This window comes from Callithrix jacchus, chromosome 1 (assembly GCF_049354715.1).
Source record: "Callithrix jacchus isolate 240 chromosome 1, calJac240_pri, whole genome shotgun sequence".
NCBI lineage: Eukaryota > Metazoa > Chordata > Mammalia > Primates > Cebidae > Callithrix > Callithrix jacchus.
The window spans coordinates 158,737,962-158,753,814 of NC_133502.1; the positions used below are offsets into that span (position 1 = coordinate 158,737,962).

Consider the following 15,853-nt stretch of genomic DNA (forward strand, 5'->3'; position numbering starts at 1 on the left):
TTTAGCTTGGAGAAATTTGTTATTACACACCTTCTGAAGCCTGCTTCTGTCATTTCATCAAACTTATTCCCTGTCCAGTTTTGTCCTCTTTCTGGTGAGGAGTTGTGATCCATTGGAGAAGAGGCATTCTGGTTTATGGAGATTTCAGCTTTTTTTGCACTGATTTCTTTCCATCTTTGTGGATTTATCTACCTTTGGTTTTTGAAGTTGGTGACCTTTGGATGTGGTCTCTGAGTGGACATCCTTTCTGTTGATGTTGAGACTACTTCTTTTTGTTTGTTAGTTTTCCTTCTAACAGTCAGGGCCCTCTGTTGCAGGTCCGCTGGAGTTTGCTGGAGGTCCACTCTAGACCCTGCTTGCCTGGGAATCACCAGCAGGGGTTGCAGAACAGCAAGGATTGCTGCCTGTTCCTTCCTCTGATAGCTTCATTCCAGAAAGGTACCCACCAGATGCCAGCCAGAGCTCTCTTGTATGAGGTGTCTGTCAGCCCCTGCAGGGAGATGTGTCCCAGTCAGGATACATGTGGGTCAGGGAACCATTTAAGGAGGCATTCTTTCCCTTATCAGAGCTCAGGTGCTGTGCTGGGAGATGGGTTGCTCCTTTCAGAGCTTTTGGGTAGGGACGACATCTAAGTCTGCTGAAGCTGTACCCACAACCACCCCTTTATTCAGGTGCTCTGTCCCAGGAAGGTGGGGGCTTTATTTATAAGTCCCTGACAGGCTGCTCTCTTTTTTCAGAGATGCCCTGCCCTGTGAGGAAGGAGTCTAGTGACACAGTCTGCCTGCAGTGGCCTTGCTGAGCTGCCATGGGCTTTGCCTAGTTGCTGTGTAAACTTCTGGGTGACTTTGTTTACACAGGTGAGGTTAAAGCCACCTACCTGAGCCTCAGCAGTGGCAGAGGCTTCTCCCCACATCAAGCTCTAATGTCTCAGGTTAAGCTCAGACTACTGTGCTGGCTGCAAGAATTTCAAGCCAGTGGATCTTAGCTTGCTGGTCTTCATGGGGGTGGGACCTGCTGAGACAGATCACATGGCTGTCTGGCTTCAGCTCCCTTGTTCAGGGCAATGAATAGTTCTGTCTCACTGGCATTCCAGGCTCCACTGGGGCATGAAAGAAAAAAAAACTGCTGCAGTTAGCTTAGTTAGCCATCCCAAATGGCTACCTAGTTTGTGCTGGCAACCCAGGGACCTGGTGTTGTAGGCCTCAGAGGGAATCTCCTGGTCTGAAGGTTGTGAAGACCATGGGAAAAGTGCTGTATCTGAGCCAGAGTGCAAGAGTGCCTGGAAAAGTCCCTAAGGACTTCCCTTGGCTAGGAGAGGAAGTTTCCTTGCCCCTTGCGCTTCCAGGTGAGACAACACCCCACCCTGCTTCAGCTCACCCTCTTTGTCCTGCATTTAACTGTCTATCCTGTCCCAATGAGATGAACCAGGTACCTCAGTTGGAAATGTGGCGATCACTCGCTTTCTGTGTCACTGTCACTGGGGGCTGTGCACAGGAGCTGTTCCAATTCAGCCATCTTGCTGGAAAATCCCCAAGTGTTGTTTTCAGTTGCTTTCCTTAGCTTAAATTTTTCTGGTACTATGCTTTTTATTACTCAGGTTTTTGGCTGTGTTTATTTTCCCCCTCCCCTCCCCTCCCCTCCCCTCCCCTCCCCTCCCCTCCCCTCCCCTCCCCTCCCCCTTCTCCCTTCTCCCCTTTCCCCTCTCTTTTCCCCCCTCCCCTCCCCTCCCCCTTCTCCCCTTTCCCCTCTCTTTCCCCCCTCCCCTCCCCTCCCCCTTCTCCCTTCTCCCCTTTCCCCTCTTTTCCCCCTCCCCTCCCCTCCCCGCTTCTCCCCTTTCCCCTCTCTTTTGCCCCCTCCCCTCCCCTCCCCTCCCCCTTCTCCCTTCTCCCCTTTCCCCTCTCTTTTCCCCCCTCCCCTCTCCTTTCCTCTCCTGTCCTTCCATCTCAGCTCACTGCAGCCCCGACCTATCAGGTTCAAGCAATCCTCCTGCCTCAGCATGCCCCCACAACCCCCAAGTAGCTGGAACTACAGGTATACACCACAATGCCCAGCTAATTTTTTTTGTTTTTGTTTTTGTTTTTTTGGTAGGGATGGGGTTTCTCCATGTTGACCAAGCTTGTCTTGAACTACTGAGCTCAAGCTATCTGCCTGCCTTGGCCTTCCAAAGTGCTAGGATTATAGGTTTGAGCCATTACATCTGGTCTTTTTGGCTGTATTTTTATGTCTTATGATTATAGATGACAAAGATCAACATGGTTTGGAAGTTAATGGACTGTGGGTAAACTTATTAAAAGGTGGACTCGTAAGCATGTAAGACTGGTCATGAAAGTGAATCTCAAGAGAAAGGAGGAGTCAATGGCTGAGGGATGCCTATGGCAGTGAAGAGAACCACTAGGAGAATCAAGATCTTTTTCATCCTTTCTGCATTCCTCCACGATGCTACATTGCACCCTGAGGCCTATGTGGGAGCAGTTTTCCCAGAGGATGGAGGCAAGTTGATTATGAGTTTCCTATTTTAAAACAAAGTTTAGAGTTTGGCCTTATATTCTGAAGTCTGGGGAAGTCTTCATCTTGGTACAAGTATTGTGATAAAGCAAGCTGACAATGAGGACTGAGGGGCAGCTTGGCTTTCTCTTAGGCGGCTCCAATTCTTTTTCACAGGTGGGACCAGGAGAACAACTCTGGGAACATTTTACATTTGCCTTTTTCCTTCTCTTTCCCTGTCTTCCCCTTCCTATCTCCTTTCCCCCAAAATAGTAAATTGTGGGATTATCAGTCCAGGTATCAGTTCTCTGTTAAGCTTCCAGTCCTTGCATTTCTGATTCCAGCCATAAGAAAGAAGGGGAGCACTTTCATTGTGAACCAAGCTCACTATGCTCTTTCCCCACATCCATGTAGTTAATGCCTACAGCTTTTCAAATGTTAAAAAAAGAATTAGCCAGGCTACCCTAAGTACCAGTACATAATTGTGTGGTGGAGGGTACTAGGTCCAACAGTTACTCTCTGATTAAATGAAAGGAAAAACTTTTATTATTATACATATTGCAAAGAATATGGAACCAGAACGAGGGAGTCCCCTTTATTGTAAGGGGTCTCCTATGTTGTACCAGTAGCACAGATGAAAGATCATGAGTCCTCTCTATAATTCCCTGGCCACCTCATAAAATGGTACTATCCAGCAAAATATTATTTAGTAGCAAAATATATTTTAATTATAAAACAATTTTAAGTAACTGAATAAAAATGTGTACCAGGAACTTTCCCAATAGACAGGAGAATATGTACATTTTGTGAGGGTAGAGCAGCATCTATTTAATATAATTTTTATATAGAAAATACAGGCATATTTGAAAATGAAAACATGTAAGAAAGTATGTCACATGGAATAACAAAATATATCACAAAATAAAAAAGTAGCCCCACATAACAAGATTACTAAACAACACCCAGCACCATGTTGGACTTTCTGTGCATAAGTTCCAGGATGCCCAGGCACTACCAAGGAGAGATGATCCTGCTTTTGGGAGAGCCAGTTGGTTGAGCAGTGGTTAAAACCCAGTCCTCCTTTTCCTGGAAAAAAAAAAAGCAGCCAGATAGATTGAAAAGAAAAAATTGAACTGAAGAGCTAACATCTCTGGGGTTTGATGAAAACAGGATTGAAAGTCCCAGATACTGGGTATTGTCTGTGATGTTTATAGGGAATGAGGGTCATTCTTTGAGATAACTAAGAGGCATGGGAAACAAATACTAACTTATGGAAAGATCTGAGAAGCATCAGACCTGAGTTTTAGTCTTGATTCTGCCACTAGTTTTTTTTTTTTTGAGACAGAGTTTCGCTCTTGTTACCCAGGCTGGAGTGCAATGGCATGATCTCGGCTCACCGCAACCTCCGCCTCCTGGGTTCAGGCAATTCTCCTGCCTCAGCCTCCCATGTAGCTGGTATTACAGGCATGCACCACCGTGCCCAGCTAATTTTTAGTAGAGACGGGGTTTCACCATGTTGACCAGGATGGTCTCGATCTCTCGACCTCATGATCCACCCGTCTCGGCCTCCCAAAGTGCTGGGATTACAGGCTTGAGCCACCGCGCCCGGCCTGCCACTAGTTTTTTATCTTATAATCCTCTCTTCTGTAAAATGAGAGGTTTGGAGCTAATGAACCTAAAGGTCTCTTAGTCCACTAACCATCCATGGTTTTTAGTTACAGTATTTGCTTAGGATCAGCTTTCTGAAGATGTGCACAGAGGTCAGAGGAAACACAATTTCTTTCTCAACAACTGAATTATCTGGGAACAAGGCCAGGTCCATCTTATTTCTCAGTAGAGAGGGTTACATGTTGAGGAATTTAATGGCATTTCTCTACCAGTTTGACACTCATGTCAGGAAATTGCTCCATCTGTTAACAAGCCTTTACTGAGCACTGATTTTTGTACCTGTATAAGACACTAGGCATACTTTTAAAAAAATTGTACTTTAAGTTCTGGGGTACATGTGTAGAACATGCAGGTTTGTTACATAGGTATATGTGTGCCATGGTGGTTTGCTGAATCCATCACCCCATCATCTATATTAGTTATTTCTCCTAATGCTATCCTTCCCCAATTCCCCCATCCCTGCTATCCCTCCCCTAGCCCCCCCTACCCCTCAACAGGCCCCAGTGTATGATGATCCCCTCCCTGTGTCCATGTGTTCTCATTGTTCAGCACCCACTTATAAGTGAGAACACGTGGTGTTTGAGTTTCTGTTCTTGTGTCAGTTTGCTGAGAATGATTGTTTCCAGCTTTATCCAGGTCCCTGCAAACGACATGAACTCATCCTTTTTATGGCTGCATAGTATTCCGTGGTGTGTATGTACCACATATTCTTTATCCAGTCTATTATTGATGGGCATTTGGGTTGGTTCCAAGTCTTTGCTATTGTGAAAAGTGCCGCAATAAATATGTGTGCATGTGTCTTTATGATAGAATGACTTATAATCCTTTGGGTATATACCCAATAATGGGATTGCTGGTTCAAATGGTATTTCTATTTCTAGATCCTTGAGGAATTGCCACACTGTCTTCCACAATGGTTGAACTAATTTACACTCCCACCAACTGTGTAAAAGCATTCCTATTTCTCCACATCCTTTCCGGCATCTATTGTCTCCTGATTTTTTAATGATCGCCATTCTAACTGGGGTCAGATGGTATCTTAATGTGGCTTTGATTTGCATTTCTCTAATGACCGGTGATGACTAACGTTTTAAAATGTTTCTTTGCTGCATAAATGTCTTCTTTTGAGAAATGTCTATTCATATCCTTTGCCCACTTTTATATGAAGTTGTTTTTTTCTTGTAAATTTGCTTAAATTCTCAGTAGATTCTAGATATTAGCCCTTTGTCAGGGGGAAATCGCAAAATTTTTTTCCCATTCTGCTGATTGCCAGTTCACTCTAATAATAGAAAAGCTCTTTAGTTTAATTAGATCCCATTTGTCTATTTTGGCTTTTGTTGCCATTGCTTTTGGAGTTTTAGTGATGAAGTCCTTGCTCATGCCTATATCCTGAATGGTATTACATAAGGTTTTCTTCTAGGGTTTTTATGGTGTTAGGTCTTAGGTTTAAATCTTTAATCCATCTGGAGTTAAATTTTGTATAAGCGATCCAGTTTCAGCTTTCTGCATATGGCTAGCCAGTTTTCCCAACACTATTTATTAAATAGGGAATTCTTTCCCCATTGCTTGTTTTTGACAGAGATCAGATGGTTGTATATGTATGGCATTATTTCTGAGGCCTCTGTTCTGTTCCATTGGTCTATATCTCTGTTTTGGTATCAGTACCATGTTGTTTTGATTACTGTAGCCTTGTAGTATAGTTTGAAGTCAGGTAGCATGATGCCTCCAGCTTTTCTTTATTAGGATTGTCTTGGCTATGCAGGCTGTTTTTTGGTTCCATATGAAGTTTAAGGTGTTTTTTTCCATTTCTGTGAAGAAAGTCAATGGTAGCGTGATAAGGATAGCATTGAATCTATAAATTACTTTGAGCAGTATGTCCACTTTCACAATATTGATTCTTCCTAACCATGAGCATGAAATATTTTTCATCCGTTTGTGTCCTCTTATTTCCTTGAGCAGTGGTTCTTAGTTCTCCTTGAAGAAGTCCTTCATATCCCTTGTTATTTGTATTCCTAGATATTTTATTCTCTTTGTAGCAATTGTGAATGAGTTCACTCATGATTTGGCTGTTTGTCTGTTATTGGTATATAGGAATGCTTGTGATTTTTGCACATTGATTTTGTATCCTGAGACTTTGCTGAAGTTGCTTGTCAGCTTAAGGAGATTTTGGGTTGAGATGATGGGGTCTTCTAAATACACAATCATTTTGTCTGCAAATAGAGACAATTTGACTTTCTTTTTTCCTATTTGAATACCCCTTATTCTTTTTCTTGCCTGACTGCCCTGGCCAATACTATGTTCAATAGGAGTGGTGAGAGAGGGCATCCTTGTGCCAGTTTTAAAAGGGAATGTTTCCTGTTTTTGCCCTTTCAGTATGATCTTGGCTGTGGGTTTGTCATAAATAGCTCTTACTATTTTGAGATATATTCCATTGATACCTAGTTTATTGAGGGTTTTTAGCATAAAAGGCTGTTGAATTTTGTCTAAGGCCTTCTCTGCATCTATTGAGAGAATCACGTAGTTTTTGTTTTTGGTTCTGTTTATGTGGTGAATTATGTTTATAGATTTGTGTATGTTGAACCAGCCTTGTGTCTCAGGGATGAAGCCGACTTGACCTTGGTGGATAAACTTTTTGCTGTGCTGTTGGATTCAGTCTGCCAGCATTTTATTGAGGATTTTCACATAATGTTCATCATGGATATTGGCCTGAAATTTTGATTTTTAGTTGTGTCTCTGTTGGGTTTTCGTATCAGGTTGATGTTGGTCTCATAAGATGAGTAAGGGAAGATTCCCTCTTTTTGTATTGTTTGAAATAGTTTCAGAAGGAATGGTACCAGCTCCTCATTATGCCTCTGGTAGAATTTGGCTGTGAACCCATCTGGTCCTGAACTTTTTTTGATTGGTAGAATATTAATTGCTGCTTCAATTTCAGACCTTGTTATTGGTCTATTCAGTGGATTTGACTTCTTCCTGGTTTAGTCTTGGGAGGGTGTAAATGTCCAGGAATTTATCCATTTCTTCTAGATTTATTAGTTTATTTGCATAGAGGTGTTTATAGTATTCTCTGGAGTAGTTTGTATTTCTGTGGGATTGGTGGTGGTATCACCTTTATCATTTTTTATTGTATCTGTTTGATTCTTCTCTCTTTTCTTCTTCATTAGTCTGGCTTGTGGTCTATTTTGTTAACCTTTTCAAAAAACAAGCTCTTGGATTCACTGATTTTTTGAAGGGGTTTTTTGTGTCTCTATCTCCTTCAGTTCTGCTCTTATCTGAGTTGTTTCTTGTCTTCTGCTAGCTTTTGAATTTGTTTGATCTTGCTCTTCTAGTTCTTTTAATTGTGGCATTAGGGTGTTGATTGTAGATCTTTCCTCCTTTCTCTTGTGGACATTTAGTGCTATAAATTTCCCTCCACACACTGCTTTATATGTGTCCCAGAGATTCTGGTAAGTTGTGTTTTTGTTCTCATTGGTTTCAAAGAACATCTTTATTTCTGCCTTCATTTCATTATTTATCCAGTAGTGATTCAGGAGCAGGTTGTTCAGTTTCCATGTAGTTGTGCGGCTTTGAGTGAGTTTCTTAATCCTGAGTTCTAATTTGATTACACTGTGGTCTGAGAGATTGTTATGATTTTTTTTCTTTTGCATTTGCTGAGAAGTGTTTAACTTCCAATTACGTGGTCAATTTTAGAATAAGTGTGATGTGGTGCTGAGAAGAACGTATATTCTGTGATTTGGGGTGTAGACTTGTGTAGATGTCTATTAGGTACACTTGGTCCAGATCTGAGTTCAAGTCCTGAATATTTTTGTTTGTTATCTTTCTCATTGATCTGTCTAATATTGGCAGTGGGGTGTTAAAGTCTCCCAATATTATTGTGTGGGAGTCTAAGTCTCTTTGTAGGTCATTAAGAACTTTTGCTTTATGTATTTGGATGCTCCTGTATTGGGTGCATACATATTTAGGATAGTTAGCTCTTGTTGCTCTGATCCCTTTCCCATTATGTAATGCCCTTCTTAGTCTTTTTGAATTTTTTTTTACTTTAAAGTCTGTTTTATCAGAGACTAGGATTGCAACCCCTGCTTTTTTATGCTCTCCATTTGCTTGGTAAATCTTCCTCCATCCCTTTATTTTGAATCTATGTGCAGACAGTGAGTGCAAGTAAGATCGGTCTCCTGAATACAGCACACCCATGGGTATTGATTCTTATCCAAGTTGCCAGTCTGTGTCTTTTGATTGGGGCATTTAGCCCATTTACATTTAAGGTTAATATTGTAATGTGTTAATTTGATTCTGCCATTTTTATGCTAGCTGGTTATTTTGCTTGTTAGTTTCTTCATAGTGTTGATGGTCTTTACAATTTGGTTTGTTTCTGCAGTGGCTGGTACTAGTTGTTCCCTTCCATATTTAGCACTTCCCTCAGGAACACTTGTAAGGCAGTCCTGGTGGTGACAAAGTCTCTTAGCAGTTGCTTGTCCATAAAGGATTTTATTTCTCCTTCACTTATTCAGCTTAGTTTGGCAGGATATGAAATTCTGGGTTGAAAATTCTTTACAGATGTTGAATATTGGTCCCCACTCTCTTCTGGCTTGTAGGGTTTCTGCCGAGAGAGCTGCTGTGGGTCTGATGGGCTTTCCTTTGTGGGTAACCCAATGTTTCTCTCTGGCTGCCCTTAGCACTTTTTCCTTCATTTCAACCCTGGTGAATCTGATGATTATGTGTCTTGGGATTACACTTCTCCTGGAGTATCTTTGTGGTGTTCTCTGTATTTCCAGAATTTGAATGTTGGCCTGTCTTGCTAGGTTGGGGAAATTCTGCTGGATAACATCCTGAAGAGTATTTTCCAACTTGGTTTCATTATCCCCATCACTTTCAGATACACTGATCAAACATAGTTTTGGTCTTTTCAATAATCCTGTATTTCTTAGAGGCTTTATTTCTTTTCACTCTTTTTTTTCTCTCTAATCTTGCCTTCTCACTTTATTTCACGGAGTTGATCTTCAATCTCTGATATTCTTTCTTTTGCTTGATCAATTCAGCTATGGAAACTTGTGTATGTTTCACAAAGTTCTTGTGCTGTGTTTTTCAGCTCCATCAAGTCGTTTATGTTCTTCATGCTGGTTATTCTAGTTAGCATTTCATCTAACCTTGTTTCAAGGTTCTTAACTTCCTTGCATTGGGTTAGAACATGCTCCTTTAGCTTGGAGAAATTTGTTATTACACACCTTCTGAAGCCTGCTTCTGTCATTTCATCAAACTTATTCCCTGTCCAGTTTTGTCCTCTTTCTGGTGAGGAGTTGTGATCCATTGGAGAAGAGGCATTCTGGTTTATGGAGATTTCGGCCTTTGCGCACTGGTTTCTTCCAATCTTCGTGGATTTATCTACCTTTGGTCTTCGATGTTGGTGACCTTTGTATGGGGTCTTTGAGTGGATGACCTGTTGATATTGAGACTACTTCTTTTTGCTAGTTCTCCTTCTAACAGTCAGGGCCCTCTGCTGCAGATCTGCTGGAGATCCACTCTAGACACTGCTTGCCTGGGAATCACCAGCAGGGGTTGCAGAACAGCAAAGATTGCTGCCTGTTCCTTCCTCTGGTAGCTTCGTCCCTGAAGGGTGCCCAACAGATATCAGTCAAAGCTCTTCTGTATGAGGTGTCTGTCAGCCCCTGCTGGGAAATATCTCCTAGTCTGGATACACAGGGGTCAGGGAGCCACTTGAGGAGGCAGTCTGTCCATTATCAGAGCTTGAGCACTGTGCTTGGAGATCTGTTGCTCACTTCAGAGCTGCTGGGCAGGGACATTTAAGTCTGCTGAAGCTGGACCCACAACCACCCCTTTTCCCAGGTACTCTGACCCAGGAAGGTGGGGGCTTTATTTATAAGTCTCTGATGGGCTGCTCCCTTCTTTTAGAGATGCCCTGCCCAGCAAGGTGGGTGTCTAGTGACACAGTTTGCCTGCAGTGGCCTTGCTGAGCTGCCGTGAGCTTTGCCCAGTCACTGTGTAAACTTCTGGGTGACTTTGTTTACACAGGCGAGTTTAAAAATGCCTACCTGAGCCTCAGCAATGGCAGATGCCCCTCCCTCCATGGAGCTTGCAAGTCCTAGGTCAAGCTCAGACTGCAGTGCTGGCTGCAAACATTTCAAGCCAGTGCTTGCTGGTCTTGTGGGGGTGAGACCTGCCTAGCTAGATCACTTTGCCCTCTGGCTTCAGCCCCCTTTTTCACAGGAATTAGTGGTTCTGTCTCGCTGGCATTCCAGGTGCCACTGGGGTATAAAAAAAATTGCTGCAGCTTGTTCCATGTCTTTTCCAATGATCACCTAGTTTTATGCTGGAAAACTGGGGCACTGGTGTCACAGGCACTAGAGGGAATTTCCTGGTCTACGGGTTGTAAAGACCATGGGAAAAGCACAGTATCTGAGCCAGTGTGCCAGACTGCCTGGAAATGTCCCTAATGGCTTCCCTTGGCTATGAGAGTGAGTTTCCTGGCCCCTTGCATTGCCTGGGTGAAATGATGCCCCACCCTGCTTCAGCTCACCCTCCTTGGGCTATACCCACTGCCTAATCAGTTCCTATGAGATGAATCAGGCAACTCAGTTGGAAATGCAGAGATCATCCATCTTCTATGTCACTGTCACCGGGAACTACACACTGGAGTTATTCCTATTTGGCTATCTTGCTGGATTTTTTTTTTAGATAAGATCTTAGTCTATTGCCCAGGCTGGCATGCAGTGGCACAATCTTGAATCTTGGCTCACTGCAACCTCTGCCTCCTTGGTTCAAGCAATCCTCCCACCTCAGCCCCCTGAGCAGCTGAGACTACAGGCATGTGCCACCACACCTGGCTGATTCTTTTAGATATTGTTTTTTTTTTTTTTGAGACAGGATCTTCCTTATATTTCCCAGGCTGGTCTTGAACTCCTGGGCCCCAGTGATCTGCTTGCTCGGATTACAGGCATAAATCATCATGCCTGGCCCAGCATACAAACCATAAGGCATTCACTCTTGTAGGAAAGAAGGAAAAATTATATGGTAACATTTATTGTTTTGACTTCTCAGAAAAGCATTCTTCCCCTCCCACTTTCCTTTCTTCTGGGAGTTACCATACTTTCCTCCCTTTTACCCAGTTTTTGACAAAATTCCTCTTTATGTTGGTACAACATCATCCAGTTCATTGATTCATGCTTGGCCATCGAATCCATCAGATCAATCAAGGTCCTGGATTTTTAAACTGGGACAGTGCACTATATCTCCATATATTATATGGTGACATGTAAAAAATTCCGTAAGAATTTTTGACCTGGCCAGGCACAGTGTTCATGCCTGTAATCCCAGCACTTTGAGGAGCACAGGTGGGTGGATCACCTGAGGTCAGGAGTTTGAGACCAGCCTGGCCAACATGGAGGAGCCCCATCTCTACTAAAAATACAAAAATTAGCCAGGTGTGGTGGCATATCCCTGCAGTCCCAGTTACTCAGGAGGCTGAGACTGGAGAATTGCTTGAACCTGGGAGGCAGAGGTTGCAGTGAGCCAGGATTGCGCCACTGCACTCCAGGCTGGGCACCTGAGTGAGACTCCATCTTAAAAAAACAAAAAACAAAAAACTGTCCTTCCCTTCCATGTGAACCAAACAGAAGAAAACCACTCTGCAGCAAGATAAAGGATGGAACAGACCCTGGAAGACGCAGTGACATGGGAGGTGGGGAGGCACAGGTGGATTTCAAGTCCCTAGACTGGTTCTCCTGATGCTCAGCCACTCCTCTGTCTTTGGGTTTCATACAAGGTCCCTCTATTGTGATAATAAATTCCCTTCTGCTTAAACTAGTTAGAGTTTTAACAAGAATTACAGTATAAGAAGGAGAAGCCTACCTGGTCCTCCGGGTTGCTAGTTAGCCTTCCCTTGAATGTGGGAAGGGTTAGGGTTAGGGTTAGGGTTAATTTGTCATTATTTGTCATGGATGCCTATATCAAACTTTTGTGTAAAAAAATCTAGATTTTTTCCTTATTAATATAAAATATTTTCCTACAAGCTAATAATTATCCTTTTCTTGATCAAGAAAGAACTCCTATGGACACATTTTAAAAATTATGCAAACTCTCTCTGGGCTTCCTTTTCTTTATCTGTAAAATGAAGAGGTTGAAATGTAAAATGTAATATTATAAGAAAGTACTACTTTCTGTTTTTTTCTTTTGGAGTCACTTTTTTATTTCTCTTTTATTCCTTTTTGGCTCTAATTTTTTAAAATTCAACTCTGCTCCCAGGTAAAGGTAGAATCTTTGGCAGCTTCTAAATATATTTGTCCAGTTTGAATTTGCAGTTTAGGGTTTTATTTTTTCTCTTTTTGCAGAGATGGCATACACTTGAGATGATGGGAGGAAATTCATTGGCATTAGACAGACTTTTTTGTTAAGTAAGGTTTTACTTTAATTGCTTTTTTATATTTGCCAGTTGACTTTGACATTCCAATCAAAATGACAAATCAGGAAATGAAAAATAAAAGTTATTTTCAGTTAACTGAATTTTTTCCACTTTAAAAAATGAACATGAAAATACCCATTTGTTTTTAATGATTCCTATCTGATGGGGGTGAGTGTACATAATACAAATCTAAGTGCAGTGATGTATATGGAAAGTCTTAAAATATAGCTGATAATATTTCTACATTGCAACACTGGTGAGGACACTGTTTGAATATTGAAAATATTTTATCTATTGTATGGTATAATATGGCTGATATTTTCCTGATGTTTATAAAAAGGTTTAAATCATCTTTTAACTGTTTTTCCTTTGACTTCTTTTTGTAATAGGCTTTTTAAACTATGATATTTATCTGGTCAGAAATGAGAAACCAATGAAAAACATATTGTTATGTAATCTTTTTGTAGTCAATGAAATCCTATGTATATAAACACTAAAATATAAGATAAAAATATTTTATGTTAAAAATAAACATGTCCTATCAATTCAATACTATTTTTATTGTTATTAAGAACTTAAACATCCATTGGGCCATTTTCAATAAAATATATTGAGTTTATTTTACATCCTTGCATCTGTAGGATGCAATTTTCTGTTCAAGGAGATGATTTATTATATAACCAATTTTTTTCCTTTTTAATTGCAAAAAAAAAAGTGGAATGCATCACAAATTTGTGTGTCATCCTCCAGCATGGGTCATACTAATCCTCTCTGTAAAGTTCCAGTTTTAGTATATGTGCTGCTCAAGTGAGCACCAGACTACTTATTTTTGAGATATTCTTTTTTAATTGTCAATCCTGAACTAATATTTCTTAGCTTCAGCTTTAGTTCACATTTAGAGAGCATGTCTCAAAATGGATATCTTTGCATGCAACATGCTCAACACTCAAACTAGATAGAGATACCTTCTGGCTCTTATGACAATTTACCTTGAAAGTTTAGAGTCCTCATGTTATAGGTGAACATTAGTTTTTGGTTATCTTACCTGGAACAGTTATGTCCCGTCCAAGAAGAAAGACAGTGACATCGGTTTGGTCTCATACATTTTCCACCATTTAAGCAGGGAGACTGGCAAACAGCTGGAATGAAAAACCAATTCATTTATTTAATTAGTACTTAGCAATTCTGAAGATATCCATAAAGGCACGTAGGATAAGATTTGACTCTCATTCCTGCAATGGCCACCATATACTGTTAGCATTATCTATTTCTGCTGCTCTGTTTGACCTCACATCCTTATGTGGTACCACCTCCCTTTTTCCTTCTAAGCTGGTCGATTTTCATGTTTAAGTCCCAGATTAAATTCTACCTACTTATTGAAACCTTTGCTGATCACTCCAAGTCCACTGATTTTTCTCTTCTATAATCTTTTTTATTCATGAAATCAATCTGACACCTTGGGTATTTTGAACTGTAAATTTTTCATATTAAATTAGACTATCCATTTCTTTCTTTTTAAAAAATTTCTTGTCACTGACTTGAAGCTCAAGATTGTAAATTGGGAGTTAGCATTGAACTCTGATTGACTGGGTGATTATGTCAGAAGTCAACTTTTATGATGATAATAAATTAGGCACGTGGATTGTCTAAAATAACAGATGATTCAACATCCCTTTGTGTTTGGCGAGGAGACATATTTCATGGCTTTTTTCAGCTTTAACTGGAATTACAGAAACTGGTTAGCTACAGATGAAACCCTGAGGGGACACCCAAAGATTTACATTCTAGGTGTCTTTCTCACACATCCGTAATCTCATAATCAAACTCTTCGTCTGTGTAAATTTACTGGTTAAATAACCTGAAGATGCTAAAAATTGATCAAGAGACCTACTATCAGAAAGTGGGACATATCAAAGAGAAAGGAGAACTCCCTGTAGGAAGGAAATAAAATCTCTGCTGAGAGAAAGCTGGAAATAAGAACCATTCCAGTCTCTGAGGCAGAGAAAGGCCGGCTCTTTCCTGGATGAAAAATTCCTTTTTAGTGAAATATAAGAAAACGTCATTTCTTTAGTTGTCCATTAATTCATAAAATATGGAGAAAGTATCTGCTAAGCAAGTAGCAGGCACTTGATAAGCACTGGTCCTTGTCCAGAGAGAACAAGAGAGAAGACAAGAAGAAAAATACATCTTCCCTTGGGGAGCTCTCTTGGTAAGTTAAAAGTAAGAGCTGGCCAGCAGAATGCACTTATTAGCAATCTAATGGGAAAGAAAATTATGAAACAGTTTGGATTAAACTTTAATTCTCAGGATTAAAACAAGCAAAAATAAAACTAAATAATTGAAAACGTAACTCCTCATAGTTTCTGCTTGCTCATGTAAGAACACGTTACTCCCTTTCAGGATTATGCTGATTTAGCGGTGCCTGACTGCACTAACAAACTAGTCATTACTTTTACTTTCCTGTCTAAAAGCTTAACCCTCCTTTCAAATCACATCAGTGGTCCCAGTGTTCCATTCAGGGTCACCTTTTCATGTCACATGTCTTCTGCAGTCTTATTTTTTCTCCTTTGAATATTTTTCAATGATGACTTGTACATTTCTATCTTCATGTAATGAATTTTCTGGAAACCTAAACTATCATCCAACTGCCTATCAGGCCACTTCCCTTGTCCCCTCAAACTCAGCGTGTCCATACTTAACTCCTTATTTCTACTCTCAAGCCCACTTCTCCTGCCTTCCCTATCTCAGTAAACTGCATCACTTTCCTCTCCAATGCCCAAGCTGGAAACAGCTTTTACTCTTCTTAGTAGTTTTGACTCTTCTTGGATTCTACCCCCACAATAGATCTGTAACCAAGTGCATTGACTCTTAGTCCTTACCATCCCTCAATCTGCTCTTTTGTGGTTATTTCTGCAGTCTTCATTAATTCTTGCCAATTCTGCTTTTACAACCTCCCCAATTAATCTATTGTAAGTTTTTTTCTTCCACTTTTCATACTGCTGCCAAAATCAGTTTTCTAAAAGAAAATCTGATCACGTGATTTTCCTGCTTAAGATCCTTCAGTGGCTTCTGTTGCTCTCAACACATACTTGAGCATCTTGTACTTGGCATGCGATGCGTTTCCTGATCTGATGCTGCCCATCTCTAAAGCTTCATTTCCAGCCACTCCCTGCATTTGCTCTGTGGCTTTGGTTATCCTTTGCTGAACACACCTGTGTATTTTGTGGTCCATGCCTTTAGCTGGAATGATTTTCTTCTGGTGATCCTTTTGTTTTTCCTCAGATTCTACAC

General features: G+C 40.9%; 1 protein-coding gene and 1 non-coding gene across 3 annotated transcripts in view; both read right to left on the reverse strand.

Annotated features, from left to right (window-relative positions):
• Positions 1 to 3,189: 3,189 nt before the first annotated feature.
• SVEP1 (sushi, von Willebrand factor type A, EGF and pentraxin domain containing 1) overlaps positions 3,190 to 15,853 on the reverse strand; it is a 210,257-nt gene continuing 197,593 nt past the window's right edge. For both annotated transcript variants that reach the window (XM_035254401.3, XM_035254412.3), the window contains exons 47-48: positions 13,608 to 13,701; positions 3,190 to 3,570 (exon numbers count right to left, since the gene is read on the reverse strand). In XM_035254401.3, the coding sequence (XP_035110292.3) occupies positions 3,549 to 3,570; positions 13,608 to 13,701 (116 nt within the window). In that variant the 3' untranslated portion in view covers positions 3,190 to 3,548. The remainder of the gene's footprint in view (positions 3,571 to 13,607; positions 13,702 to 15,853) is intronic.
• LOC118148248 (U6 spliceosomal RNA) lies at positions 13,271 to 13,377 on the reverse strand. Its single transcript, XR_004735010.3, has one exon. It is a non-coding gene; the product is annotated as a U6 spliceosomal RNA (small nuclear RNA).